This window comes from Vitis riparia, chromosome 12 (genome assembly GCF_004353265.1).
Source record: "Vitis riparia cultivar Riparia Gloire de Montpellier isolate 1030 chromosome 12, EGFV_Vit.rip_1.0, whole genome shotgun sequence".
NCBI lineage: Eukaryota > Viridiplantae > Streptophyta > Magnoliopsida > Vitales > Vitaceae > Vitis > Vitis riparia.
Window position 1 is genome coordinate 6,541,331 of NC_048442.1, and position 25,971 is coordinate 6,567,301.

At 35.1% G+C, this 25,971-nt stretch overlaps 2 protein-coding genes and 1 pseudogene across 2 annotated transcripts in view; 2 read left to right on the plus strand and 1 right to left on the minus strand.

Moving 5' to 3' along the window:
• The first annotated feature begins 5,670 nt into the window (after nucleotides 1–5,670).
• Nucleotides 5,671–6,660, plus strand: LOC117926975 (annotated as a pseudogene).
• Nucleotides 6,661–8,354: 1,694 nt separating this feature from the next.
• LOC117926645 (pathogenesis-related thaumatin-like protein 3.5) lies at nucleotides 8,355–9,792 on the plus strand. Its single transcript, XM_034845829.1, has 3 exons — nucleotides 8,355–8,437; nucleotides 8,570–9,236; nucleotides 9,403–9,792. The coding sequence occupies exons 1-3, from the start codon at nucleotides 8,377–8,379 to the stop codon at nucleotides 9,542–9,544; spliced, it is 870 nt and encodes a 289-aa protein (XP_034701720.1). The 5' UTR covers nucleotides 8,355–8,376; the 3' UTR covers nucleotides 9,545–9,792.
• LOC117926644 overlaps nucleotides 8,567–25,971 on the minus strand; it is a 37,240-nt gene continuing 19,835 nt past the window's right edge. The window contains 7 exon segments of the mRNA XM_034845828.1: nucleotides 8,567–9,194; nucleotides 9,989–10,669; nucleotides 11,528–11,783; nucleotides 18,502–18,614; nucleotides 19,151–19,248; nucleotides 19,251–19,837; nucleotides 22,198–22,334. Of these exon segments, the coding sequence (XP_034701719.1) occupies nucleotides 10,376–10,669; nucleotides 11,528–11,783; nucleotides 18,502–18,614; nucleotides 19,151–19,248; nucleotides 19,251–19,837; nucleotides 22,198–22,334 (1,485 nt within the window). The 3' untranslated portion in view covers nucleotides 8,567–9,194; nucleotides 9,989–10,375.

A 25,971-nucleotide genomic window follows, 5' to 3' on the forward strand; every position in this document is an offset into this window, starting at 1 on the left:
ATCTTCATCACTTTCTCTTATTTTTTGTAGGTCTTTCCCAAGGTTTAAGACCAATGATAATGTCAATGAACCTAATAAACATCTTAACAATAAGTTCATTATCTTTCATAGCAAACAATTCATAACTATGAACAAGTTTATTTATCTTTGATTATTTTACTTGATTAGTTCCCTCATGAGTTACTTCAAGCAATCTCCAAATTTCATTAGCCAATTTACATCGACAAACATGATTATATTCATTTCTATCAATAACACATTGCAAAACGTAAATGCTTGTAGCATTTAATTAAACATTTCTTCTATCATGTTCATTATATTGTTGCTTATTTTTTCGAACCATCACTCCATTTACAAGTTTTGAAGGAATAGTGAGACCATATTCAATAACATCCCAAAGGTTAAGATCAATAGATTGTAAAAACTAAGTTATTTTAGTTTTCCAATAAGGATAATCAGTTCCCGGAAAGAATGGAGGTTGGTTAGTTACAAAACCTTCCGAATGGTGTGAGCTTAATGGATTAGTCATATCTTCTGTTAGCCCAAGGGTTCTCCTAATCAAGTTTTAATGATAACAAACCATGGTTAAGTGACTAATTATTTTAAATTGTTAAGAATCTCAGGCATAATCTCAAAAATTCATCAAGGACCAAACGAATACCGGATCGAGATCATTTGGAAGACTTGTGATCATAGGAAATGAATGTAAGATGATAGCATGAGTGCACTTAGGATGTTCATACCTTTTCATGCATCGTAGAAAACTCGGTTTATTCTTTAAAACTTGATTTTCTTTAAAACCCGAGTTTTATCAAATATACCTTAGGCAAATTGATTCAAAATTGGCATATTAACTCACCTAAAGACCTTGCCTAAGTATTGGAAAAGAAAGAAATAAAAAAAGATAGGTTTTCGGGGCCAAAAGGCTCAACCGGTCGAGGCTATGGCCAACCGGCTCAACCGGTTTGGGAACCGGTCGATCGGTTTCCCTTGTCCAGTCGAGGTCAAGTCGAGGGAGGCACAAAAACCTTCTCTCTCTCCCAGTAGCTTTCTCTTCCCGGTCGAGCCTCACCCTTGTCCGGTCGAGGTCCGGTCGAGGACCGGTCAAGGTCCGGTTGAGGCAACGGTAACCTGTTATGCATTAAATGCTCCAACGACTAGTGATCCGGTCGACCCTTTGCTCGTCCGGTCGAGGCTACTTTCTGCTGTTTTTGTCTCCCGAGCTTAGAAACCTATAAATTGAGAGCTCCACTTCATTCATGACTAAGAGAACCTTTACAATCAATTGTCTACCTACCTGTTCTTGATCAAAAAGCTCTCATTTCTTTCTTAGTGCATTAAACCATCACTTGCATATTCTTAGTGCACTCTTGTAAATCATCCTAGCTTTCTCTTGTACTTGAGTCATCCTTAAGCTAGGTTGAGAGTTTCATATTTGTGTAAACTGAGTGTGAAAGCCTTCAAGTGGTTCAAATCTTGAAGAGATTGTGTAAGAGCCCATTGGAGCCGGAATCCAAGTGTAAGAAGATTGAAAGCTTGATTGAAGCTTCAAGTTAGTGGAACCCTCACTCGGTTAGGAGATTGAGGAGAGTGGACGTAGGCAAGGGAGTGCCGAACCACTATAAACCCGAGTTTGAATTCTCTAACTTTATCTCTTTCCTTTATTTATTTTGTGCATATATTATTGTGTGGAAAAAGATTTTGAAAAACCCAATTCACCCCCCCCCCCCCCCCCTTTTGGGTATTTTCCTTAATTATTCATAACCTTTGTTTTATCATCTTCTTAGATTGTTAAATCTTTAGCAAAAGGTCTAGCTTTGATACCAATTGTGAAATAGAGACTAATTTAATTAAGCAAAACCACTTAAATGGGGAAATAGGGGGAAGGAGAGTTGAATTGGGTTTTAAAACTTTTTCAAAAATACCCTTAATCCATAAATAAAAAGGCAATAAATTTAAAGAGATAAGAGTAAGAGAGATTCTAAGCACGGGTTTATAGTGGTCCGATCCTACCTATGTCCACTCTCCTCAAACTCTTTCCAAGTAAGGGTTCCACTAATGTGATGCTTTCAACCAAGCTTCCAAGTTCTTACAATTGGATTCACCGACTCTTATAGGTGTTCCAAGTAACTCTTCAAGTTTGTTCCCAACTTGAAGCCCTAGCACTTAACATTAATTCAATAAATGAGGCTTTAAGATCACTCAATCCTAACACAATTAATGAATAAATGCAAAGAAATTAGGATAAACACAAGGGTGCAGTAAGAATGATTTGCAAGTGTGAGTTTAATGCACCAAAGAGAGAATGAGGGCTTTGAACTAGAGAAATAGGTAGGTAAGAAGCTTAATGCAGGTCTTCTCTTATCAACAACTGAATAGGAGCCCTCTATTTATAGGTTTCCAAGCTTGGACACCAAAAATTGCACCAACTAGCCTTTCCCGATCAAGCTCCAATAGACCGGTTGACTAGTTGTTAGGTAATTAATGCATGGTAGGTGATCGTTAGGGGTTCGATCGGACCTCAATTAGGAAGGGGTTACCCTCAACTAAGAAAGGGTTTCCCTTGATTGGGAGCCCTTCTAGAAGAAATAGAAGGAAATGTACACCCTTGATCGGTCCTCAACTAGGAAAAGGCAACCAATTCGATCGATTCCCAACCATTTGAGCCGATTCAATTCTACCCTCAATCTATTGGACTTTTTCAGCTTTGAAAACAATCTTTTTCACTCCAATTTTCCTTTAACACTTAGGCAAGGTCTTTAAGTACCTTAGTCAAGTTTAAGTGATTTTGCCTAAGGTTTCTTAAACATATACTTGAGTTTGAATAAAATTAAGATTTAAAACTTAACTCGGTTATTAAAATGATGCATGAATAAAATAAAATTCCTAAGAGCACCCAAATATTCACCTTACATTAAGTTTCTAAGCTTGAATAGCCTTCATGCACCCTTGATATTACTTTCATTAGATCCTTTGATGATTAACTTGATTTCTCATTTGACTTTCTTGATTACTACCTGAAACTTATCTTGATTTTAACTCTTAGCATACTAACCATGATTTGTTATCATCAAAACTCACTTAGGAGAACCCTAAGGCTAACAGTTAGTAATAATTGTAAGATAAAAGAAAATTTAAATAATACTTCAAAGTGGAAAAAAACTCGTATATATCAAAAGTGACCTTTAGCCCTTTTTTTCATGGAAAAAAAATCAACTTTTGCTATGAATTTGCTTTGTTGAGTAATATGCTACCACAAATTTGTGCCAATAATTTTGCCTTTTAGCTACAAACTTTATTTTTTTATTATTAAAAATAAATGCTCATGAATTTATAACAACAAACTTACCACAAATAAATTTTCATGGAAAAAACTTTTTTACTACAATATACTCTTTTTTAATTACAAATTAATTTATGATAAGAACTCATATTTTCTGTTGTGTCTATAATTAATATGCTACTCTATTTAGATCTAGATAAAAATATAAACCTTGCCCAAGAAATTCTATTTTTCATAAAAAGATTGTATAATATGAAATATTACGTCCAAATAGTAGGCTTATGTTACTCTTGATTGTGAATCTTTCTTATACATGGGTTTTATATAAAAAAAAATATTTAAGAATATATAGCAATTTTTTTTTTTAACTTAAATCATGAAGAGAAAGCATATAACAATTTTTTATTTACACGTTGAGGGGTTACAACTTATAATTATATTATTACATATGGGTTCATTCTTGTTAAATTATATGAAGCAATATAACTATAATTGAAATACTTATAAGTTTTTCGATTTGACTAGTTGAGTTGCTTCTTTAATAAATTCAAAGGCATGACATGCAATTTTTTTTAATGGTTTTTTCCCCCAAAAACAAGGATATTTATTTATTGAGTCTCATTTGAAAAAACCCTTGCACCATGTTTGGTTCCAAAAAAATATTAAATAAAGAAAAAAATATTGTGAAAAAAATATGTTTTTTCATATTTGATTTTATTATGAAAAATATTAAAAGAATTCAAATATAATTAAAATTAATTAAAAACTCGAGCATTTTCAAATTATTTTATCTTTATATCCAATAGTTAAAATACATGAAATGATTTGAAGTAGCATATAAATATAATTTATTAACTAATAGTTAGAATGTGCAAAATCATTTGAAGTAATGTATAAAAATAATTTATTGACTTTAATTCTTCTTCTTTTTTTCCTTCTATTTTTCCTCCTTATTTTCTTTCCTTTACCATTTCCCTTAAATTTTCCAAAAAACCAAACATAATCTCAAGAATTAATAAAAATATATCATTAGAAACTTTAAGAAATAGGGTTTGATTCTAGCAAGGTTCTTCTCCGGCCATAAGTAAACAATACTAGTGGGATTTTTCAAGTTGTTAGCTATGACTCATTTCAAACATGCATATGAAAGCATACTTGACAAATGCAAATGAATAGGATATACAATTGATCCAATATCAAGTTTTTGAGCACCATGGACGAACATATGACATTAACTTAGTGTCATGTTCCTTTGAAGATTTGAAGATGATTTCTAGTAACATATTGAATGGAATAATATAATACGAAATCGAGCTTCTTGAATACGATAAAAGATTTTATGTGATTGTCATTGATAAGTGGAAAATATTTTGCACTAATATAATAACTAAAATCCTATTTAGTAACTATTCTTAAAAATGGTTTTCGTTTTCTATTCTTTTTAGAACATAATTAGAACTATTTGACAAACTTTTGATAAAAATAGTTTTTCCATAATTTATTTTGAAAATTAATAGTTTATTTTTTAAAACAAAATTGAGATTTTTTTTTTTTTTTAGTTATTGTTTGTTAAGTGTTTTGAGCCACAATTAAAAAAAATAAAAAAATAAAAAATATTTTGAAAACTTTTACATCATACATAAGTGTACAATATCTTCATTGAGAATGAGCTGAGAAAAAAATCATATTGGAGTTCTCAAGCATAATTTTATTCCTAAAACTTGAAAACACAATTTGAGTACATTTTACTAAAATCATGCTTTCAAGACATGATTTCAATAGAAAAATATTGAAGATTTTATTAAGATACATTCAAATCGAAAATAATAATACAAAGCTTTGATAAAGATGGGAAAAGCAATAAAAATAAAAATAAAAACATGAAAAGGAAATAAATTCATTTACTTAAAAAATATAATATAAAAAAGAGGTAGATATAATAAATAAAAAAATGAAGTGAAGTCTTCAAAACATGACTTCAAAATAATATAATTGTGTCTTTAAAACACGACTTCACAATGATGCATTGAAATTATGTCTTCAAGCCATGATTATAAAACAAGTTGTAATATGACGCATTTATGAAGCTTATGTGACATAAAGTATTATAATTTTATCAATAATTTTAAAACCATTACTTTTCAAAAATGATTTTTTTTTTTTTAATTTACTATAAATTTGTCAAAAATCCTTGATTTCCATGGTAAAGATCAACCCTTTATCATAGATTGAAAAATAGAATTAAAGGGCCTCAATAAAGGGTTCTCTTGGGCTTAAGAATGGTTCACCCCATACTCTCCCCAATTTGTTTTGGGCTTAAAAATGGTCCAGCCCATACTCTCCCCAGAAGGGCAAAAACAAATGAAGTTAATACCTTCAACCCCCCCTCTCCATTTCGAGACTGCTACCTCTCAAACCTCATCCATCCACCACTACCCCTCTTCCCCACGGAGGCGCGCGCTCCCACGCGATGGACAACCTCCACCATTACCTCGTTGACCACCCAACACTGGCCAACTTCGAATGGAAACAAGGCCACACTTGGGGCGCCTCCACCCAATTCCTGACCCTCACCATCTTCTGCTATCTCACCCTCACTTACCTCCTCTCCCACTCCCAAATCCCCACCCTCCACCCCCTCCTCCTCCGCCCCATCTCCGCCGCCCACAACCTCCTCCTCCTCCTCCTTTCCCTTGCGATGGTCGTCGGATGCTCCCTCTCCGCCGCCTCCCAAACCCCCGATACCCGTTGGATCTTCTGCTTCCCACCTGACACCCCTCCCTCCGGCCCACCTTCTTCTGGGCCTACGTCTTCTACCTCTCGAAAATCGTTGAATTTATCGACACCTTCTTGATCATCCTTAGTGGGAGCACCAAACGGCTGTCCTTCCTCCACGTCTACCACCACACCGTCGTCCTCATCATGTGCTATATATGGCTCCACACCTCGCAGTCTCTGATGCCGGTGGCGCTCGTCACCAATGCGAGCGTCCACGTGCTAATGTACACCTACTACTTATCCTGCACACTAGGGTGGCGTCCACGGTGGAAGCGCGTGGTGACAGACGTTCAGATTGTGCAGTTCATGTTCAGTTTTGCTGTTTCGGGTTTGATGCTGTACTACCATTTTAGTGGAATAGGGTGCTCCGGGATCTGGGGTTGGTGCTTTAATGCGGTTTTCAACGCTTCTCTTTTGGGTCTCTTTCTTGACTTTCATTTCAGGAACTATGCCCGGAGGAAGAAGGAGGAGAAAGCTAAAGGGTCTTGATTTTGTTGTTTTTGTTGGAATTTGTTTATTGTCTGGGCATCAGACGGTAGTGATTGGCCAGGAGAAGGCTAAAGGGTCCTGATTTTGTCCAAGTTTTTTATTCCTTTTAATCTCTTTTTAACGTAAGAATCACATTCCTTGAGAAAAAAAAAAATTTTATATATATATATATACACATATATTTAGGGACTAAATTGAAAAAGGATAAAAGTATAAATAAAATTTAGGGAATAAATAGATGACACAAGCTAGTCCGACTCCACCCCAAATTAAGATTAAAAAAAAAAACACGCTACAACATCGAAGTATATTTTTTCAATGCCCATTGAAAATATATCATTAATCAAAATAATATCATATATATAACTCGGGTTTCATTATCTCATATCCAAATTTCATTTATTTATATACCACATACGAAATTTTATTATTTCGTATCTTGGTTTCATCTCATTGTATCTTGGTCTTATTTGTTAATAATTCTTTATCATTTTTCCTTATATTTTAATCTCATTTCTTTATACTTTAATCTCAAATATTTATACATTTATTTAATTACTCAAATTTTATGGTATGTTTTCAATGGTCTAGATTCCAAATTCAATAGGTACCTTACTTTTTTCCCACCGATCATGGTAGTATGTTGAAGATATATTACCTTTGTAACTAAATTTATTAGTGCATTAGGTATTTTAGATTAATTTACACTTTTGTTTCATTCATCCCCTACAACTTTGCATACTTTCCTATGATTTACACTAGAATCAACTCGAATTAAACTGGCAAGTATTTTTTAAGCCTTTTTTTAATTTAAAAAACAATTTTTTCCAATTTCAATTTTTTTTTTTCAAAAGTTTATAACTTTCCTAAATTGATTTTAAGTAAAATATAATTTTTAAATCAAGTCAAAATTCACTAAGATTTTTCCAATACAAATATATCTATCGAAAGAATTCTCTCAGGAGCTCATATGCTTAAGCTTTATATTATTATTTTCTATGCTTAACCCATAACTCTCAAAGTGTTTACTTTTATTTTTTAGTTCGTAACAAAGATTCACATTCCCTCAAATTTAGTGGATCATATTGTTGCGATCTTTGAACCCATGATTTTTAACCTTCATAAAGTCGAGAAGGACTTCATAAATGATTTTCCACATAAATCAATTATGTCTCCATGCGACTGAAATTCTTGTGTTGGTCGATAAATCTGAATATAATTAAAAAAAAATCATAAAAACTAAAAATTGGTAAAGTTTAGACTAAAATGAAGAGGATAGGTAGTTGTATGACAGAACAGATCTTAAACTTTCATTATGTTAAAATTATTTTGAAAATATGGCACCTAAAATTTTGAAAAATCAAATCTAAATGGTTACCATAGTGGCCACATTTGAGAGCAAGTGAACCCAATTACCTCTTAAATGCTACTAAATTACATACCTGGATCAACTTATTTTTAGATGTAACCAAACCAACTCTCTGGTATAACCAAGCTACCTCTTTAAGAGTAGCATATCAGGGGGCTCCAGGGCATGATACAGCTATGCTGAGCTAAAAGAGCACAATCAGGGGCAACTGAAGTGGGTAAAGAGGAGGGGGGACAGAAAAGCTAGAGCTGCTAATAAACTAAGAAGGGTATGAGAATCATTTGCAAATGCAAGTAAGGAAGCTTAAAAAGCCTTTTATAGTGTAAGTTCAGGCCACCACTGCTTCTGGATTCACTCACTCCTGCACGTATTCTTCTCCACTCTCCTCATATATGTGTACACACAATGATACTCTTCTAAACACCTATGCTCCCATCTCCCTTCTTCACACACAGAGATGGCTTGTCACTTTGATCTCCTCACCTCTCTTTTCCTCATTGCCATTTTTATTCCATTAGGTACCATTTTCTCTTTCTCCTCTCCTGTTTCTTAACTGGTTGTCATGTTGAAATGTCTTGCTTTTATCCATTTTCCATGGTTTTTGTTTTTCCTTTACTAACCGTCCCATATCTTATGCTTTGTGTATGTAGGAGGAAAATTGTGTGAAAGTGCAACCACCTTCACCATTGTGAATGACTGCAATGAGACAGTATGGCCTGGAATAATAACACCTGGTCTCAACTTCCATGGTGGTGGTTTTGCACTCAAACCAGGCCAATCAGCCATTTTCACTGCTGCTGATGTGTGGGGTGGCCGGATATGGGGCCGAACAGGTTGCAGCTTTGACAAGAATGGCAGTGGAAAATGCCAAACTGGTGCCTGTGGCACTACCCTCAACTGTACAAGCCCTGGAAAACCTCCTGCTTCAATTGCTGAGTTCAACCTTGGTGATATTGACTACTACGATGTCAGCCTTGTTGATGGCTTCAACCTGCCCATTACAATCACCCCCACGAATGGTACCGGAAACTGCAGCGTTGCTGGTTGTGATGCAGACTTGAGGCAAAAATGCCCAAGCGAGCTAGCCCTTAAAACAGATGGGAAGATCATAGCTTGTAAAAGCGCATGTGAAGCATTCAACACTGATCAGTACTGTTGTCGAGGTGCGTATGGAAATCCTATATCATGTGTAGCTACAAACTATTCCAGGAGTTTCAAACAGGCCTGCCCTGTGGCATATAGCTATGCATTCGATGATCCTACGAGTATTCTCACCTGCAATGCCCCAGAATACACTGTAACTTTCTGCCCATCAAGGTAAGAGCACACTAAGAATGAAATTTTCATGGTCAATAACAGAATTTAACACGCATACAACTTCACAAACTTAAGATGAAAATCGAGACAGTTCAAACAAAATCTTTCATAATGTTGCTTATTATCCAGGGCTTTACTTACTACTAATCAATGGTGTTGAATCCAGGAACCAAACAGCGTGCTCATATCATGACAAGAAACTGAACTGCAATGCATCAAAGGGCTCAAAAGAACTCTCTCATACATGGTGGTGGCTCCTGATACTGGCATTGCCCTCAATGATTAATTTAGGGCTTCCAATTAGATAAAATCTGGTACAGTGTCGATAATTTTTTGGATCAACCAACTATTGTTGTCATTGGGACTATTATCTCTATTTACATAGTGTATTTTTTTGTTTGATGTTCCAAATGTTTACTATAGAAGTTGTACATAGATGCCCCAACGAACATTACCCCTGTTTTCAAAGTTTTCTAATGTAGTTCGGGTGTGTCTTCTTTAATCAAACAAATCCCTCTGCAATTAATGGATGATGGGCATCAAGCCATACCCAAATTAAGTTCTTACATTCTCTAGGAATAGAATCCAAAGTAATCTTCTTTGTACGTATCATGCAAGCAAAAAGAAGATTTTAGAATCAGATGAGATGATGCAATCATACACAAAAGAAGGAAATATATGCATGATCCAAGAATTGAGTCAAAGCAGCTAACTAAAATGAAGATGGAAAGAGACGTTCTCAAAGGTTTTACCTGGATTTGGTGATTACATAATGTCCTGCTTTCAGAAAAGACCCCAGCACCATTTTCTCAGCTGAATTCCTGAGTGATTCAAGCATCTTGCGATAATAAAGGTCTGCAGTATTAAGTTGTAACTTCTCCAGTTTGCTCTCCCTCTCCATAAAACGCATGCTCTTAATGCGTTTTATGACCACGAGATTCAGAACCATAAACTTATCAACCAAAAATTTCTAATTATTAGCTTACGAAAATAATAAAGAAAATGTCAATTTATATACATTTAAAAAAATAATCAGCAGGAAAATTTGGCTAAATTTTGTTTTTTCTTTAACTGGGAAGTGCTGGCCACTTTTTTACACAACTCCACCCTGAAAAATGTACATGTAAGTATGTAACAAATTATCTAGACTTAATATTGTTTTGAGTTCTTTCTGATTTTTTGTTATTAATTTCTTTCCTTTGATCCACTGACCAAGAGTCATCACTCTCAAACGGTATTACAGCAACCGGCGCTGCAGGCACAGTATCCCAACGCTCCTTCAAAAATCTGATGAACCTCATAGCCATTTCTCTACGAAACTCGAGCTCTCGTGTGAAAAGATCAAGGATAACAAAACCAAGAACATAGTTAAAAGGGATGACAAGGAGAATGGTTGCAGAACCTAACAGCACCAAGGCAACCTCTGTTGTTACCTGAAGATTTCAAATCAATCAGTTACCATCTGAGTGAAAAATAAACAGAAAAACAAGATAACACTAAACTTTAAAGCACAAAAGTGGAAAAAAATTCACATTCTCTCTCTCACCATGGTAACCACATGCACATGTGCTTAAGTGAATTACTGTGATCATTTGCGTGTAACATAGATATAATTTAGGTAACAAAATTGTTAAAATACTTGTGTAAGATTCCTAAATAGTCAGATATTTGCCAATTTATAGCATGGTTGAGAAAGGTACCAAAAAATTTTCTTTTCACTGCAGCAAATAACACACCCCAGCAATATGCCAAGAGAATATCACTTGCCCGATTAACTTTTCGGAGACCCAATCAGCAGACCACAAGGCCAGCAGTGAAGAACAGAATCGAAGAACTATTTATTTATTTCATTCAGCTGCTTTTTGTGAAAATAAATTTAAAAGAAATCAAATAAATAAAATTAGAAAAAAACTCAATTGTAAACCCAGATTTCTACACTACAACTCTATTTTTTGAAGTCACTAGTCAGGTATCTAAAATGAATTCCCGTTCTTAGAAATTTCAGACATCATAATTTTCATATAGTTTTTTAAGTATGCATGGCACAAACAGTTTATTTACCACAGCTATGTTATTGCATATACTTTTTCCTCCAAGATGATGTTTGATCAAATAAATAAATTTGGAAAAACATATCCTCAGACTAAATGCACCCACATAATAATAAAAGAAAAAATGACATTTGACAGGTTCAAGAATTTTCATAAGAACAAAGAATAATTGTACACATATAGCAACTTTTAGAAGTGTAACATTCAGAAGAATAATTGTACAGTGTCATGACGACATACCTGGGGCTGACCTGAAAGAATAATTGTACGTATTTTTAGAAGTGTAACATTCAGATTCTGTAGATAGTTTTCGACATCACGCATGGCTTCTTTTACAGCTATGATCTTTTGAATTGTATTTGAAGGTGGCTGATCACGTATAGTAACTTTTCCAAAAGATCTTCCCAGACGACCTTGCTCCTTGAGGCCCTTTAGTAACAACATGCCAAATGCCACGATCATCAATGTCATGGGAAATACATATGGCAGCAAGTTTCTGACAAAACGATCAGTACATTTCAGCTTAGATTTAGTGTGTAAAAATATGAAGCATTTTGAATGCCTTCAAAAAACTAATAAAGCAAAGTTCCTGCTTAACACTATAAATTGTATTCTCCATCTCTTTAAAAGGCATATCTTTGGTTAAAGGGTTATATAAAAACAACTTCTAGATCGCATCCTAAGCCACATTCTATTAAATCTTCTCTTGAACTAGGAACATTTACAGAAGAATGAAAAACATGAGACTGAAATAAGAAACATTTGTAACTTATCAGATTCTAGAAGATGGGACAAATATTCGGAAATTGGATTTGTCTCTCAATAACAGAAAAAACTGATAACAACCAGCATTTACCTAAATAAACATGTTCTAAGCACAAAATGTCCCTATGAAGGGCAATGTATCACAGTAGTTTAGAAAAGGGAAGGCATCTGCAGATTCTTACATCACATCAGAGTGCCTGCATAAAAAGTTAAGTTTTTTAATGAAAGGACTAAGAAATTCCTGGGTTGCCGCTGTGTTTCACTTTGTCAAAATAGATAAATAATGAGTATTTTTAAAGAGAGATAAAGTTCTCTTTTTGAATTGAAGGTGCATTGATGGAGACAAGTAGTAGCCACCTTTAAAAGTTTACCAAAGGTGCAAAGAGCTGGGCTCTAAGGCCCAAACTTTAATTTGGCAATTCTCCGGATGATAATGGACTTAGTTGGGATCTTATATAATTCAATATGGATTCAGCCTAGAAGTACTTTACAAGAATCAAATTATGGGCCCAGTCAATTGTCATAAGTTATTATTGTCCATCGAAATGTTGTCATCATTTTCCAAGAGTCTTTTAATGAAGTCTAGTAGTAAAACCGAGTTTCTGATATTTTCAAGCTGCATTCCAACTATGTGAATAGTTTGAAAAAGTTATTGGAGAAGTACTATACAGTAGTTGATCTGTCTTCTGAAAAAAATCAATGAATGGATGATAAATTTTTAACATTCACTGTTTTCTTTGTGTGATACAAACAACACTTGGGGGTGAAGCATAAAGGTTTCTACAAGTTATTCCTAGAGTTTTTTCAGTGATACTAAACATCTACACTCCTTGCATTTCACTTCCCTGTCCTGCAGCAATTTTGGTATCAGAGTGAGGTTGAGATCATGACTGCATGATCTAGACGGACTTTTAGAGGAAGGTTTTTGACAACCAGCATGATGAAATGCCAATTCAGACGGTGAACCAGCTTCATAGCCTCCACATTCAACTAACCAATGTCGAGACACAAACATCTTCACCCACTAAGGATTCATCACATGTTAAGCAAGGGGGAAAGGTCTCAGGCTTGCATTAAGGAAAACTAGGAGGACCAAGAAGCAATTCAAGCACCACGATACCCTATGTTTGAATCGACTAGAGGATTACTTGAAAGAAGAAATTTAGTTTGTGACATCGTTGGAGATATCTCCAAGAAAGTGAAAATAGAGGTTCATAATTTCCAAGCAAAAGGCTGATCATACTCAATTTATTGATCGGCTAGCTGCAATTGAAGAGTACTTTGTTTAGTATGATGACTGATGACCGAAGAGTGGGGTTTGCTAAAATGAAAATTGTGGGTTTAGCGAAATTTTGGTGGACAAGGATGAAGTAGACAGTAGAAGGATGGGGCTACCATGAATCAACACATGGCAAGAGATGAAGACTAAGCTATGGTAGAAATATATGCCCCACAAATTAGTAAATGTGATCAGCTCATTAATTAGAGGCAAAACAACATGCATGTTGCTGAGTATATGCAGAAATTTGATTTAAGACAAGAAGTCAAATAATGGAAGGTTCACAGAAAACACTTGCAAGATTTAAGTTGGACTAAGACCCAAAATGAAAAGGGAGTTGCTGTATCAGCCATTATACAGCTTAGAATATGCTTTTCAAGTTGCATTAGATATGGAGGAATATGTGGGATATTCAATCAATAGGGAGCCAGGAGTTACAGCTAGGGAATCTGTGCATAAGCAGTTCAATGACACAAGTTGCAGTATGAGGACAGGATCCAACCACAAGGTCTAATCCATCTTCTTCTCAAGTGGCTGATCCTAAGGGTAAGGGCATCAAGTGTTTCAAGCGTCAACAACCTGGCCACATAGCATACAATTGTTCCAAGAAGAACTTACATATTGGCTTGGAGCATGAATGTTGTCTCAGCCTCCACCAATTGAGTACCTCAAACTTCCTATTTAGCCACACCCACAACCATACAAGGTAGCATGGATAAATAACAGGTCTATTTGTTTCTCTTTCTTGTGGTGTTTATAGTGATTCAATTTGGTGCGACGGTGATCCCTATGAAAGTAATACATGTCATTCTTGGCTTTATGACCAAGGTATACATCATTCTAGGAAAGAAAACACTTACAGTTTCAAGAGAAGTTTCGTTGAAACCAGTGACTAATGCTGAAATGCAAAAATACGATATTCCAAAGTCAGCAAAAGTTGCCAAGGGACATGAAGAGTTCTCTTCTTATTCTTTCTAAGAAGTTTTAGAAAGAAAGCAAGGAAAATTGGGTAATATATGTCATGGTGATGAAAGAAGTCAAGAAGACAAATGCTAGCAGCATTTCTTCTATATCTAAGAAGGTCACTGAACTGCTCAATGACTTCTCAAACGTAGCTCCAGCAGATACCTAATGAACTTCCCTCACTATGCAATATTCAGCATGCTATAGACTTTATACCAGGATTCCATTTGTCTAATCTTCCAGCCTATTTAATCCAAGTGAAAATGCAGAGCTTAAAAGACAAGTGGAAGAGCTACTATCCAAGGGACTTATTTGCGAGTGTCTTAAGTCCTTGTGTTATCTTTGCCTTACTAACCCTAAAAATAGATGGCAGTCAATGCATGTTTCTAGACAGCCATGCAATCAACGAGATAACCATCAAATATTGGTTCTCTATTCCTTGGATAAATGGTCTGTTGGATCTAATGGCAGGATCTTATATCTTTTCAAAGATAGATTTGAAGGGTGGGTATCATCAGATACGATTAAAGGCCTGGGGATGAGTAGAAGACTGCTTTTAAGATGAAGGATGGTATCTATGGGTGCCTAGTCATGCCTTTTGGCCTCTCAAATGCTCTTAGCACATTCATGTGTTTCATGAATCAAGTACTTCAACCATTTATTGGAAAGTTTCTAGTTGCTTACATTGGTAACATATTAATCTACCGCAAGGCTGAGGATAATCATGTCTTCCATTTGCAACAAGCTATGAGAGTTATTTGGTGAGAAAAACTCTACATAAATTTAAAAAATGTTCCATCATGACCCCTTGTTTCAGCCAAGGGGTCAGAAGTAGACTCTGATAAGGTACAAGCCATCCTAGTTAGCACTATTACAGATCCTGTCACTAATTGTATGAAAAAAAAACCAATTTGTTTGGACTAAGGTAGCAGCAAAGGCTTTTGAAGAGATAAACAAGAGGTTGACTGAAGCACCTGTTTTGCAACTTCTTGAAGTAGCCTGCAATGCATCAAACATAGGAATTGGAGGTGCAAAAAGTCAGGAAGGACATTCTATTGCATTTCCAATGAAAAACTGAATGAAGCAAAGCAAAAATACTCAACCTAGACAAGAATTCTATGCTATGGTTCAAGCTTTGCACTATTAGGATCATTATCTGCTTCCAGAGGAGTTTGTTTCATATTCTGATCATGAAGCTCTCAAGTATATCAACTCTCAAACTAAGCTTAATAACCGGAATGTGAAATGGATCTCCTTCTTACAAGAATACACCTTCATTATTAAGCATAAATCAGGAGTTGAGAACAAAGCAACTGATTCTCTTAGCAGAGTGGTGTATATTCTTTCTTCTATGGCTATACAATTTGAGGAATTTGTTTTGTTGAAACAAGATTATCATTCATGGAAGTATTTCAGCATTATATATACTGACCTAGTAGCTAGGAACCTGGGAGCATATCCTGATTTTCTGCTGCATGATGGATATCTTTTCAAGGGGACCCCACTTTGCTGACCTAACACGACTTCATGAACAAGTGAAATAGGAATTGCATTTTGGAGGACCAACTGATCATTTTGGAAGAGATAAAACGATTGGAATGACAGAAAATCAATTTTATTGGCCAAGTTTTGAAAAAAGTAGCTAAGAATGTTACTAAATGCAGCATATACCAACAATCAAAGAGGAGGAAGAAAAATGCAGGACTGAACATGCCACTCTCTATGCCACCTGAGCCATGGCAAAGACCTAGGCATAGACTTTGTACTTGGTTTGCCAAAACCTTTCAGGGGACATGACTCCATATTGTCATGGTAGATTTTTTTTCTGAAATGGTGCACTTTATCCCATGTTCAAAGACTTTGGATGCTGTCCATGTTGCTAAATTCTTTTTCAAAGAAATTGTTAAGCTTCATGCTTTGCCAAGACTATTGTTTGTTATTAGGATGCAAAGTTTGAGTTATTTTCAGAGAAGTTTATGGAAGAAGTTGAACATAAAGCTAAGTTTTCTAGTACTTTTCACCCTTAAACTGATGGCTAAACAAAAGTTGTTAACCAAAGTTTGGGTGATCTACTTTGTTGCCAAGGTGGCAAACATGTTACTAAGTGGCAGCAAATTCTTCCAATGGCTGACTTGACATACAACAGTTTTGTCAACAGACCTACAAGTTACAGCCCCTTTGAGATCATGACTACCTTGCTTCTTAGGAAGCCTATTGATAAAACCAATGGAGGCATGATCAAGTGTTCAAGTCGATGCTTTTGGTAAACATATACATGATATACATGATGATGTCTGAGGAAAATTGCTCTTAGTAATGAGAATTACAAGGCTCATGCTGATTTGAAACGGAAGTCTGTTGATTTTAACACAGGAGATACAATTATGGCAAGGATAAGGCCTAAAAAATATCCTAAAGGTGCATACAAGAAATTTGACTCAAAGAATAATTGACCCATACAAAGTGCTCAAGAAAATTAGCTCCAATGCTTATATTCTTGATTTGCTAGAAAATATAGGCATTATTAACATCTTCAACATTGAGGGCCTAACCTTATGTTCTAATCCTAAAGATGCTACAACAAATGGTCCAAATGCTCACCCACAACCAGCCCTTCAAATGAAGGAAGAAATTGAAGACGTTACTAATCACCAAATTGTTTCAACAAGAGGATGGTTGTATCAAAAGTATCTCATCAAATGGATGGGCAAGCCAATTTCAAACTCCATATGGATTGAAGATAGAGAATTTTAACACTTGAATCATGACCTTGATGAGAGATTTCATGCATTTAATTTATCAAGGTTGAGTTTTCCTAAGCCAAGGGGAGTTGATGGAAACAAGTGGCAGCCACCTTTAAAAGCTTACCAAAGGCGCAAAGGAATGGGCTTTAACTCTAAGGTCCAAACTTTAATTTGGCATTCTTAGGATGAAAATAAGCTTAGCTAGGATCTTATATAATTTAATATGGATTCATCCTAGTAGACATTCTTAACTTCTAATATTTTCAAGCTATGTTACTACCATGTGAATAGTTCCAAGAAGTTAACAAGTCTTTGGAGAAGTTCTATATAGTAGTCAATCTATCTTCTAAAAAAATCAATGAATGAATGATAAAATTTCTAACCTCCACTATTTTCTTTGTGTCACACAAACAGCAACTAGGTGTGAAGCCTAAAGGTTTCTAGGAGTGATTCCTAGGGTTCTTGTAGTGATAGTAAACATCTATCCTCCTTGCATTTCACTTCCATCATGCATATTATTAGCTTAATACAGATCATTGGACCATTTCCTATCAGGTTAAGTTTTTGGGTAATAGCTAGTTGAATATGATAGCAAAGCTCTGGACCTTAAAAATCTCTAGTTTGAGCCTCTCGGTCTGTTTGTTTGTCTAGGATTATTGTCTCTCTCCACTAGCGGTGGGGGAGGATGTTAGCTTAATATACATTGTTGGTCCATTCCCTAATAACTTGAACTTCTAGGGTACACTTGGTATACAAGAATATGGAATGGGAATGGAAAATCCATTCCTTTTCCCATTCATTACTGTGTTTGGATTACTTACTAGAAATGGAAATAGGAATAAAAAATCATTATCATGGAAACCAAAACCCACTCTTATAAAAATTTTGATTCCTTTCTTCCACATGGTATTCCAATTCACCTTCATTCCTATTCCTGCAAACCAAACTATCCTTGCAGTAGCTGGTATTTTAGCAAATAGCCAAAGTAAAAAAGAAAAATAAGAAACTGAAAAAACTAATGATTTTTCTAGTTTCTTCAAGCAACACAATAGCGACACAAAGGTTTACAGCATTACGTCCAGAACTGATTTCATCTCTCAAAAAATATTTAGAAAGGGATGTTGTAAAATTGAGAGCTATGATCAAAGCAAATATTCTAACACCAAAAAATAAAGATAAAATAAAAAATAAAAAATAAAAAAATAAAAAATAAAAAATAAAAATAACAACCTTTGCAGGACATTGGTTTCATAAAAAGGAAACTACTGTAATATCATCAACAGAAAACATGTAGCAGTCAAATATTATAAACTAATCAATTATCTTGGCAGTAGGAAGTTACTAAAATAAACAATAGGTCTTTCAAACATCACCTGAGCACTATGTAAACTTGAATTCAGGAATTCAAAACCAAACTGTATACAACAAAAATTCTTCCAAACAACATTGTCATAATAATCTACCTGACAATAAGTGTATATGCAAATGCAAGAAAGGAGACAGTCAAGTGCGGCTCCTCCCAGCGCCTAAGTTTTTCAAAATTCTTGGCAGTGACAGTCAAAGGAAGTATAAGTTCCTGCACAAATGCAAAAATCCGATATTAACTAGTAATTTCATTATTGAAACAAACATTAGAAATATAACTTCAATCCCTCTAGAGAAGAATCAACTCATATAGTTTCTTAAAATGGTAAATTTCACTCATCTCCCCTAAGGTTTGAAGTAAATACACCTAGCCACCAGTAATTTGAAATTTCATCAAATACCTCCACTTTGCTTCTTATTTGTGTTTTTTGCTCACCTCCCTTTAATTCAAAATAAGGGAGGTATTTGATCAAATTTCAAACTCATGGTGGCTAAGTATATTTAGCCCAAGCCTCAAAGGAGGCGAGTGAAATTTATCCTTTCTTAAAATCATGCTTAGTTGAAATATTTGAACCAGTGCGGCAGTTTATCAAAGATGCATCAAAGTGATGATATTATGGGATTCAACGGAAAGTTTTGCACTAGAAACACTTAATGAAAAAACTAAACAACAACAACAACAACAAAAAAGGGAAAAAGAAAAGAAATTAGGATTGAAAATAAAAATAAATGAAATGACGGCCCAACCTTGAAAAGGTCAATGTTGCTGGGTATCCCTTTAAGCATTGCTGCATCAATTGTGGCTTGTGTTTTCTCAACCACTTGGTATTTATGTTTGCATGTTACGCTGCCCTTTCTACAAGAGTAGTATCAGCCACGACAAGATTTTTACTTAATACAACCCCTTGTTTTATTGAAGCATTCTTCCAGAAAGCTATAGAGGAACTAGAAACCCAAGATGCAGATCTCATCCACTTCCTGAAGTAGACACTTCCATCTATGTTAAATACATGGTTACTACTTTCAAACACATCATCAGAAGACCTTGATCCTCGATCTGGTAGATAGCCTGCCTCCTTAAATTTTGTGACTAACTGTCCACCCCAATAATTAACAGCTAGAGTTTGCAAAACAATGTCTCCATAGGGTGCATTTTGCAAATATGAGAACTGAACAAGTTTAGTTGGATCATCCAACAACTTCCGGATAAATTGAAGGGCCTGAAGTCTAGCAATACTGTTCATTGCACTGGTGATAGCCCTTTCCTTCCCTTTGTGAGCACCATACACATGAAATACAGATTGATCACCATCCTCTGCTCCATACTCATTTATGAACTTGTATAAAGCAATAACTTCATTAATAAATGCATACCAGACATCTCGTCTCATTTCACCTCCTAAGTCCACAAATTCCAGCACCCATGTTTCGGACCTGAATATAAATATATGATAGAGATGTGAATTTTGTAAATCAAGTCAAAGATGCAAATGAAGATAGATGATCCTCAACCATGTGAACCAAAGCAAATAACCTAAGTCCATTACCATTAGTTACTAGAAGCTTTATGTTACATAGATTTACAAATTTTCTCAATAAGGAACAAAAGGAAGTGTTTACATTCAAGAGTTCCAGGAGAAAAAATATGTTTACAGAAAAAAAAAATGAATTGAATGCTGAAACACAATTACATAGTACCAATATGAGCTTTCAGGTCAGTTAATGGCGGGCATTCATCTTGCTGCATCCATCTGATTAACCAAGCTTTCCAATTCAAAAGTTCCTTGTGACTACTTTTTTATTTGTCAATGCAATATTAATTTTTCACCAATTTACGAGTCGTGTAATTTCACATCTGAATGCAGTATTCTAGGACACACATCCTTGATTAAATGGAATGCAGTTTCGATATGTTATTATGAATAATTCCAACTTTTTCTAGACAAAAGGAGGCATTTACCTAGTGCGAATATGATGCAATAATGAATTTTTTTAATATAGATAAATCGCTTTCCATCATAGGGAAAACACATGATTTGGGATAGTTGTCCACAACTAATGTAAAATACCCCTGATTTTTTTTTCAAGGTACTGTGGTCAAAGAGCAGACTGGACTTGAGAATATTTTATTTTAAGGCGAGTTTTTCCACCGAAAATTGTTGGTTGTAAATGGTAATATTCAGAAAATGTGAGAACATTTTCAATGTTTTATCCCTTGGTAAACCTTTTATGATAAACAAACCCAAAACCAAATTTTAGGTTTTCCGTAATTTAGTAGATCTTTTCTTTTGAAATAATCCAACCTTAGGATGTGGTTTAATTTTTTAAATAAATGGTTTTTATAGTAAAAAACCATTTCAATGGGTTCTTAATTTAATCAAGGGACTGAGAGATATTAAGGACATTTTCTGGAAACTTCTAAGCTAAGGCTTGCACATTATAAATATAAAAGCACCACCTCACAGACAGAGAGAGAGAGAGAGAGAGAGAAGGTGGAAGATGAAAAAGGAAGAGATTTTTTCTCTTAGTCTCCAAGGTTTAAGGTAAGGGATCAAAATATCGTTTTTTTTTCTTGTATTTTGAACAGTGGTGGAGGCAAGGCATGCCCTGGAGGCATATGCCCCCTGCCTCCTCCCTCTGGGAAAAAGGAATAAAAGAAAAAACAACTGTGCATAAAGAGGGATTTGATCCCTTTCTCAAATATGAGGAATGAAATGAATTCCTTAGTTACCATTAGGCTATACATGCAATTTGTTCAATTTTTGCCCCCGCTGAATTTTTTTTATTTTTATTTTTATTTTGATAGACTCTCCCACTGAAATTAATACCCAGATCTTGCCCCGCCTCAACCCATTTGTTCGTTCCTCCACTGATTTTGAACCTAGAGTTTTGAAACCTTAAAGATTTAATGAGGGACGAATAAACCATACGATTGTTAAAGACCTTCATGATAATGGTTAATACCTTCTTATTGGAAAGGAACCCTATTTTTGAAAAACCTGAAAATACTGGATCATAGCTTAGAATAATAAATTCTGAAAATGGGGCTTAGACGTAAGATTGAATAAATAAGCATAAGTTTAAGCCCGTGATTTTGAATCATTTGAATGGATTGAGGCTTAGAAATTATGCAAAAGGATTCTAGGTTCATAGTTCAGTCAATACAGAACTTAGAAACACCCATATTCAAATTTGGGATCTCATCTTTCTTGTACTTTTGACTAAGATGATATGATGAGCTTGTTTCAACTCAACTAGAGAAAAACAATGAACACAGAAACAATGGAATACCACCTGGATTCTAAATATCCGCTCAAAAAACTTTAATCTAATGTACATCAACCAGCATAAAATCTTTCTTAAACATAAGGCTAATCCTTCAAAATCCAGTGAATTGAGAGAAAAACTCAAGGCTACAAGACAACTACGAATTATGAACTGTTGGCATGCCACTTTGTTTTTACATTATCCACAATTAACCATATACGTCCTTAATGATGGAAACATATTTGTTTGGAATGCAGTGTTAGGAGAATTCTCTCACATGATGCCCAAGTGTTCCTTTGCATTGTGATTTCTTTAATTATTCTCAGTCCCATCTTTTCTGGCACAATGTATTGTATGAGAGAATGTCAACTAACAAAATTAACCACACAGAGAAGGAAAACAAAGCATGCAGTATCAGACATGCAAATTTTTGTCAGTTATATATGAGTGCATCCATACAATAAAGATCCTAAATGAACAATGCCTCAAGTTGCCGTGTAGAGACTTGTTTTCAGAAGCTCACTCACCCAGGACCAGAGGAAACAGAAACGGCAGAGTCAAAAAGAAGGGATCCAAAAGGTCCAACTTTTGTTTTCTGCACTTGTAAACCATTTCTTGTAAGATCCAATCTTCTAGTATCTTGCTGCCCTACTAATCCAACAGCCTACAATGCATGTGGAATACTCGTTAATGCTACTTTAAATACATTATTTCATATGCACAATATAATATACTTAAGCTAATATGGATAACACCTTGACCATATACTAAGACAACCATACAGAACATACTATTCTGCACATTTTGTTTCTTCTTCTTCTTCCATTTTTTTTTTTTTTTTTTTTTTTTTTTTGCAGTTTGTACTAAAATAAAATAAAATAACTATTTTAAACATTTTTTAACAGAAACAATCATTTTAGAAAAGGACTTTCCAATATTATTTTTATAAACTTTGACTTGGTTCTATACTTAGTGCCAGATATTGGGTTAAATTTCAGTTGCTTCAGAACTGGAATTAATTCAAGAAGTTTTGTGAAGTTTTTTAGGAATTCAAATAATCATCATAGAACAGTTCCAACATGGAATGCAATAGACCCAGCTCTAGTCGAACCAACCTTAAGTTATGATATCTTAAGGAAAGCAAGTTAGCTTGACATATATTATTGTCTCATTCCATAATAGCTTAAACTTTTTAAGTAACTGGTAGTTTCGTGATGAGAACTCAAAACATTGCATTATTGAGTTCCCATCGATACCTCTCAATGACTTTCAGTTATCAATACATTCCTTTAGCCATATTTTATGCTTAGCCCCATTCCGTTTGTCTAATAGGCTTTTGGTAGTTTTTATAGTGTTTCTAGAGGATTAAATAAGCTGGTGTTTTCTTGGTTCGGATGGAGGAACGAATTGGAGAATAGAAAAAGAAGAATTATGGGAAATGCAAAGTGCTGGAGAGCAGGAAATGTAAGTTGGAGCACCAGGAAAAGAACTGGATAACGGCTTTTGGAAAACCAGGAATAAGCTTTGAAGAACCAACAGCAACAGTGTTAATGCCAGAGAGTTAAAAGAGGAAATAGAGTGCAGAGCTGAATTATGGTGTAATGCCCCCAGCACTGGTCATGTGTAGATCAGGCATAGAAGACCCAGCAGCAGAACAGAGAAGAGGTTTGCATGCAGTGGCTGGCCATATATAGCATTGACATATACAGGATTGGAGAACTGAATTAGACCTTTGGTAGTCCTTGATTATCCCAGTACTGACGAAGGAGCACATCATGGCAGTTCTCCCCATGCTCGTTCAACTCCACACCTTGAAAAAGTCTCAACAAAAGTTGTTCGCAGAAGAAGCACTGTCATCCCAGTGCTCACTTATTGCACTGGAGAACAGTTGGGGTTCCAAAATGTGAAGCTGGTCCTTTGCACTGAAATTGATATTTTTCTTGTAAGTTATCACATGGCAGCGTATACACAATTTGAGAGATTCTCCTTGCTATAGCTGAAAAATCGACAATTTAGGAAGTTTTATGCATTCCCCTTTAGCTCAGGGATCAAGCTGTGAGTGGAAGAAAGGAAGAGAGAAGAAAACAACTCCTCACTTAATTAGACTAGAAACATTTTACAGGGTATAAATACACAATCTGTACAGCTATTAGAGAAAAAACTAATTAATATACATCTATACAATCCTTAAAATTACTCAATTATTTGTGCCCATCATATATACATAAAACATTGACTAAACCATATTCTATGAATACGGACAGATTCTTATGTTGCTCTTGCTAACACTCCCCATCAAGCTGGTGATAGATGTCATGCATTCCCAGCTTGCCAATTATAGATTCAAACATGATGTTTGAGATTCCTTTTGTAAAGACATCTGTGAGTTGTTGCTTAGTTGTTACAAAAAGCGTGGAAATCTATCTACTCTCAATTTTTTCTTTGATGAAATGTCTATCTACCTCAATATGTTTAGTATGATCATGTTAAACTGGACTATAAGTAATACCAATTGCAACTTTACCATCATAAGACTTCAATTTAAACTCTTTTGAGTAGTCCTTTAATTTCCTTGATTCATAGTCCAAAATTCAGCTTCAGCACTGGATCTTACCCCAGTGGTCTGTTTCTTGCTTCTCCATGTAACAAGATTACCTCTAACAAAAGTGCAATATCCCATTTGACCTTCTATCCACAAGAAAACCAACCCAATTTGCATCCATATAAACTTCTATTTGAAGGTGACAAGAGTCCTTTCCAAAAATAACCTTTAAATACTTCAAGATTCTTTGAACCATGTCCACGTGACATTCCAATGAAGAATGCATTAACTAACTTACCATACTTACGGCATAAGCTATGTTTGGTCTTATATGGGATAGGTAAATCAATTTTCCCACCAGCCTCTAGCTTCTTCCTTTCTTAATGGAATTTCTTTCTATAATAAACCCCAATTTGTGGTTAAGATCAATGGGTGTCTAGCATCTTCCTTTCCATAATGGAATTTCTTAACGGATGGTGCAGCTGTATGCACAACTATGTTCGAGCTACAGCTGTGTTAGAGTTATGTTACAGCTATTGTGATATAGTTATTTCCTATTCTTATTTTTGTTTCCTGAATTTATGAGAGACTTTCTCCTAAAATCAAGGATTAGATTTCTTTTTCTAAAGTAATGATCTCAGCCATTCATGTATAAATATCAATACAAGAATCAGTTTAAAAGAGGTGAGAAAAATAAAAAGAAGTATTTTTTTCTCTCCCTCAAATTTCTTCATTTTCTATTTTTTTTAAGAATCAGTATCCCAGTTTTGTAGGGATTTAGTTGACTCTTGTTAGCCTGTATATTTTTCCATGTACAATGGCAAATTAATCAATAACATTCCCATATTTTCACATGGTATTAGAGCCAAATTTGGCTCCTTGGGATATTTTCTTTTCAGCCTTCATTGCTGAATATTTTTTTCTCTAGGTGTTTGCTGTCTCAATCATTGAAACTGCTGCAGTACCCAATCTTCCTCCGTCTTTTCGAGGCAAAACAGAGTACCTTGAAGCCATATATTCTTATTTATTTTTGCCTTCATCGCCCATTTTTTTTTTTTTTTTTTTTTTATAGGTAAACACACAAAATATATAAATTATAAAAAAGGAAGCCCGGAGGACAACCCAAGGCATACAGGAATTATATAGTAGGCACCATAAGGCAAAGAAGAACAAAAAGGAGGGGAAACAAAAACCTCACCCGCCCTCACCTAAAACCCAACCAATCAAAAAAGTTGATTAAAGGTAGAGATCCAGCATCTATATACAACTTTGTCCAAAACCAAAAACTACACACAAAATAATACTTCAACCAATGAACTGAAAACTCTTCATTGTCAAACGTCATCCTATTTCTTTCCTTCCACACCGTCCAAAAAAGGCATAAAGGAACCAGCTTCCAAGCTTTTTTGCGTTTTTTGCCAACAAAGGACCCATACCATCCAAGAAGAGTCTCCCTTACCGAGCAAGGGAGAACCCAAGTCACCTCAAAGAGAGCAAATAATAACTCCCACAAAACCCTAGTCTTCGAGCAGTGGATTAAGAAGTGATTAGTAGACTCCTCTTTGGCTAGACAAAAGAAACATCTATTAGCTAGGGTCCAATCCCTCCTCTTAAGCTGATCCAATGTTAAAACTTTCCCCCACAAGGCTTCCCAAGCAAAAAAAAAAAACCACTTTGGGAGGAACATAAGGACTCCAAATGATGTTACTTGGAAACCAGACTGTATTTCCGGACTCTACTGCACTGTAGAGAGACTTAA

Excerpts from the sequence above, each read along its gene's own strand:
- LOC117926645 (XM_034845829.1), top strand. The coding sequence starts at position 8,377 with ATGGCTTGTCACTTTGATCTCCTCACCTCTCTTTTCCTCATTGCCATT. Across the intron at positions 8,438-8,569 it reads TGCCATTTTTATTCCATTAG|GAGGAAAATTGTGTGAAAGT; the intron begins GTACCATTTTCT and ends TTGTGTATGTAG. Across the intron at positions 9,237-9,402 it reads GTAACTTTCTGCCCATCAAG|GAACCAAACAGCGTGCTCAT; the intron begins GTAAGAGCACAC and ends TGTTGAATCCAG.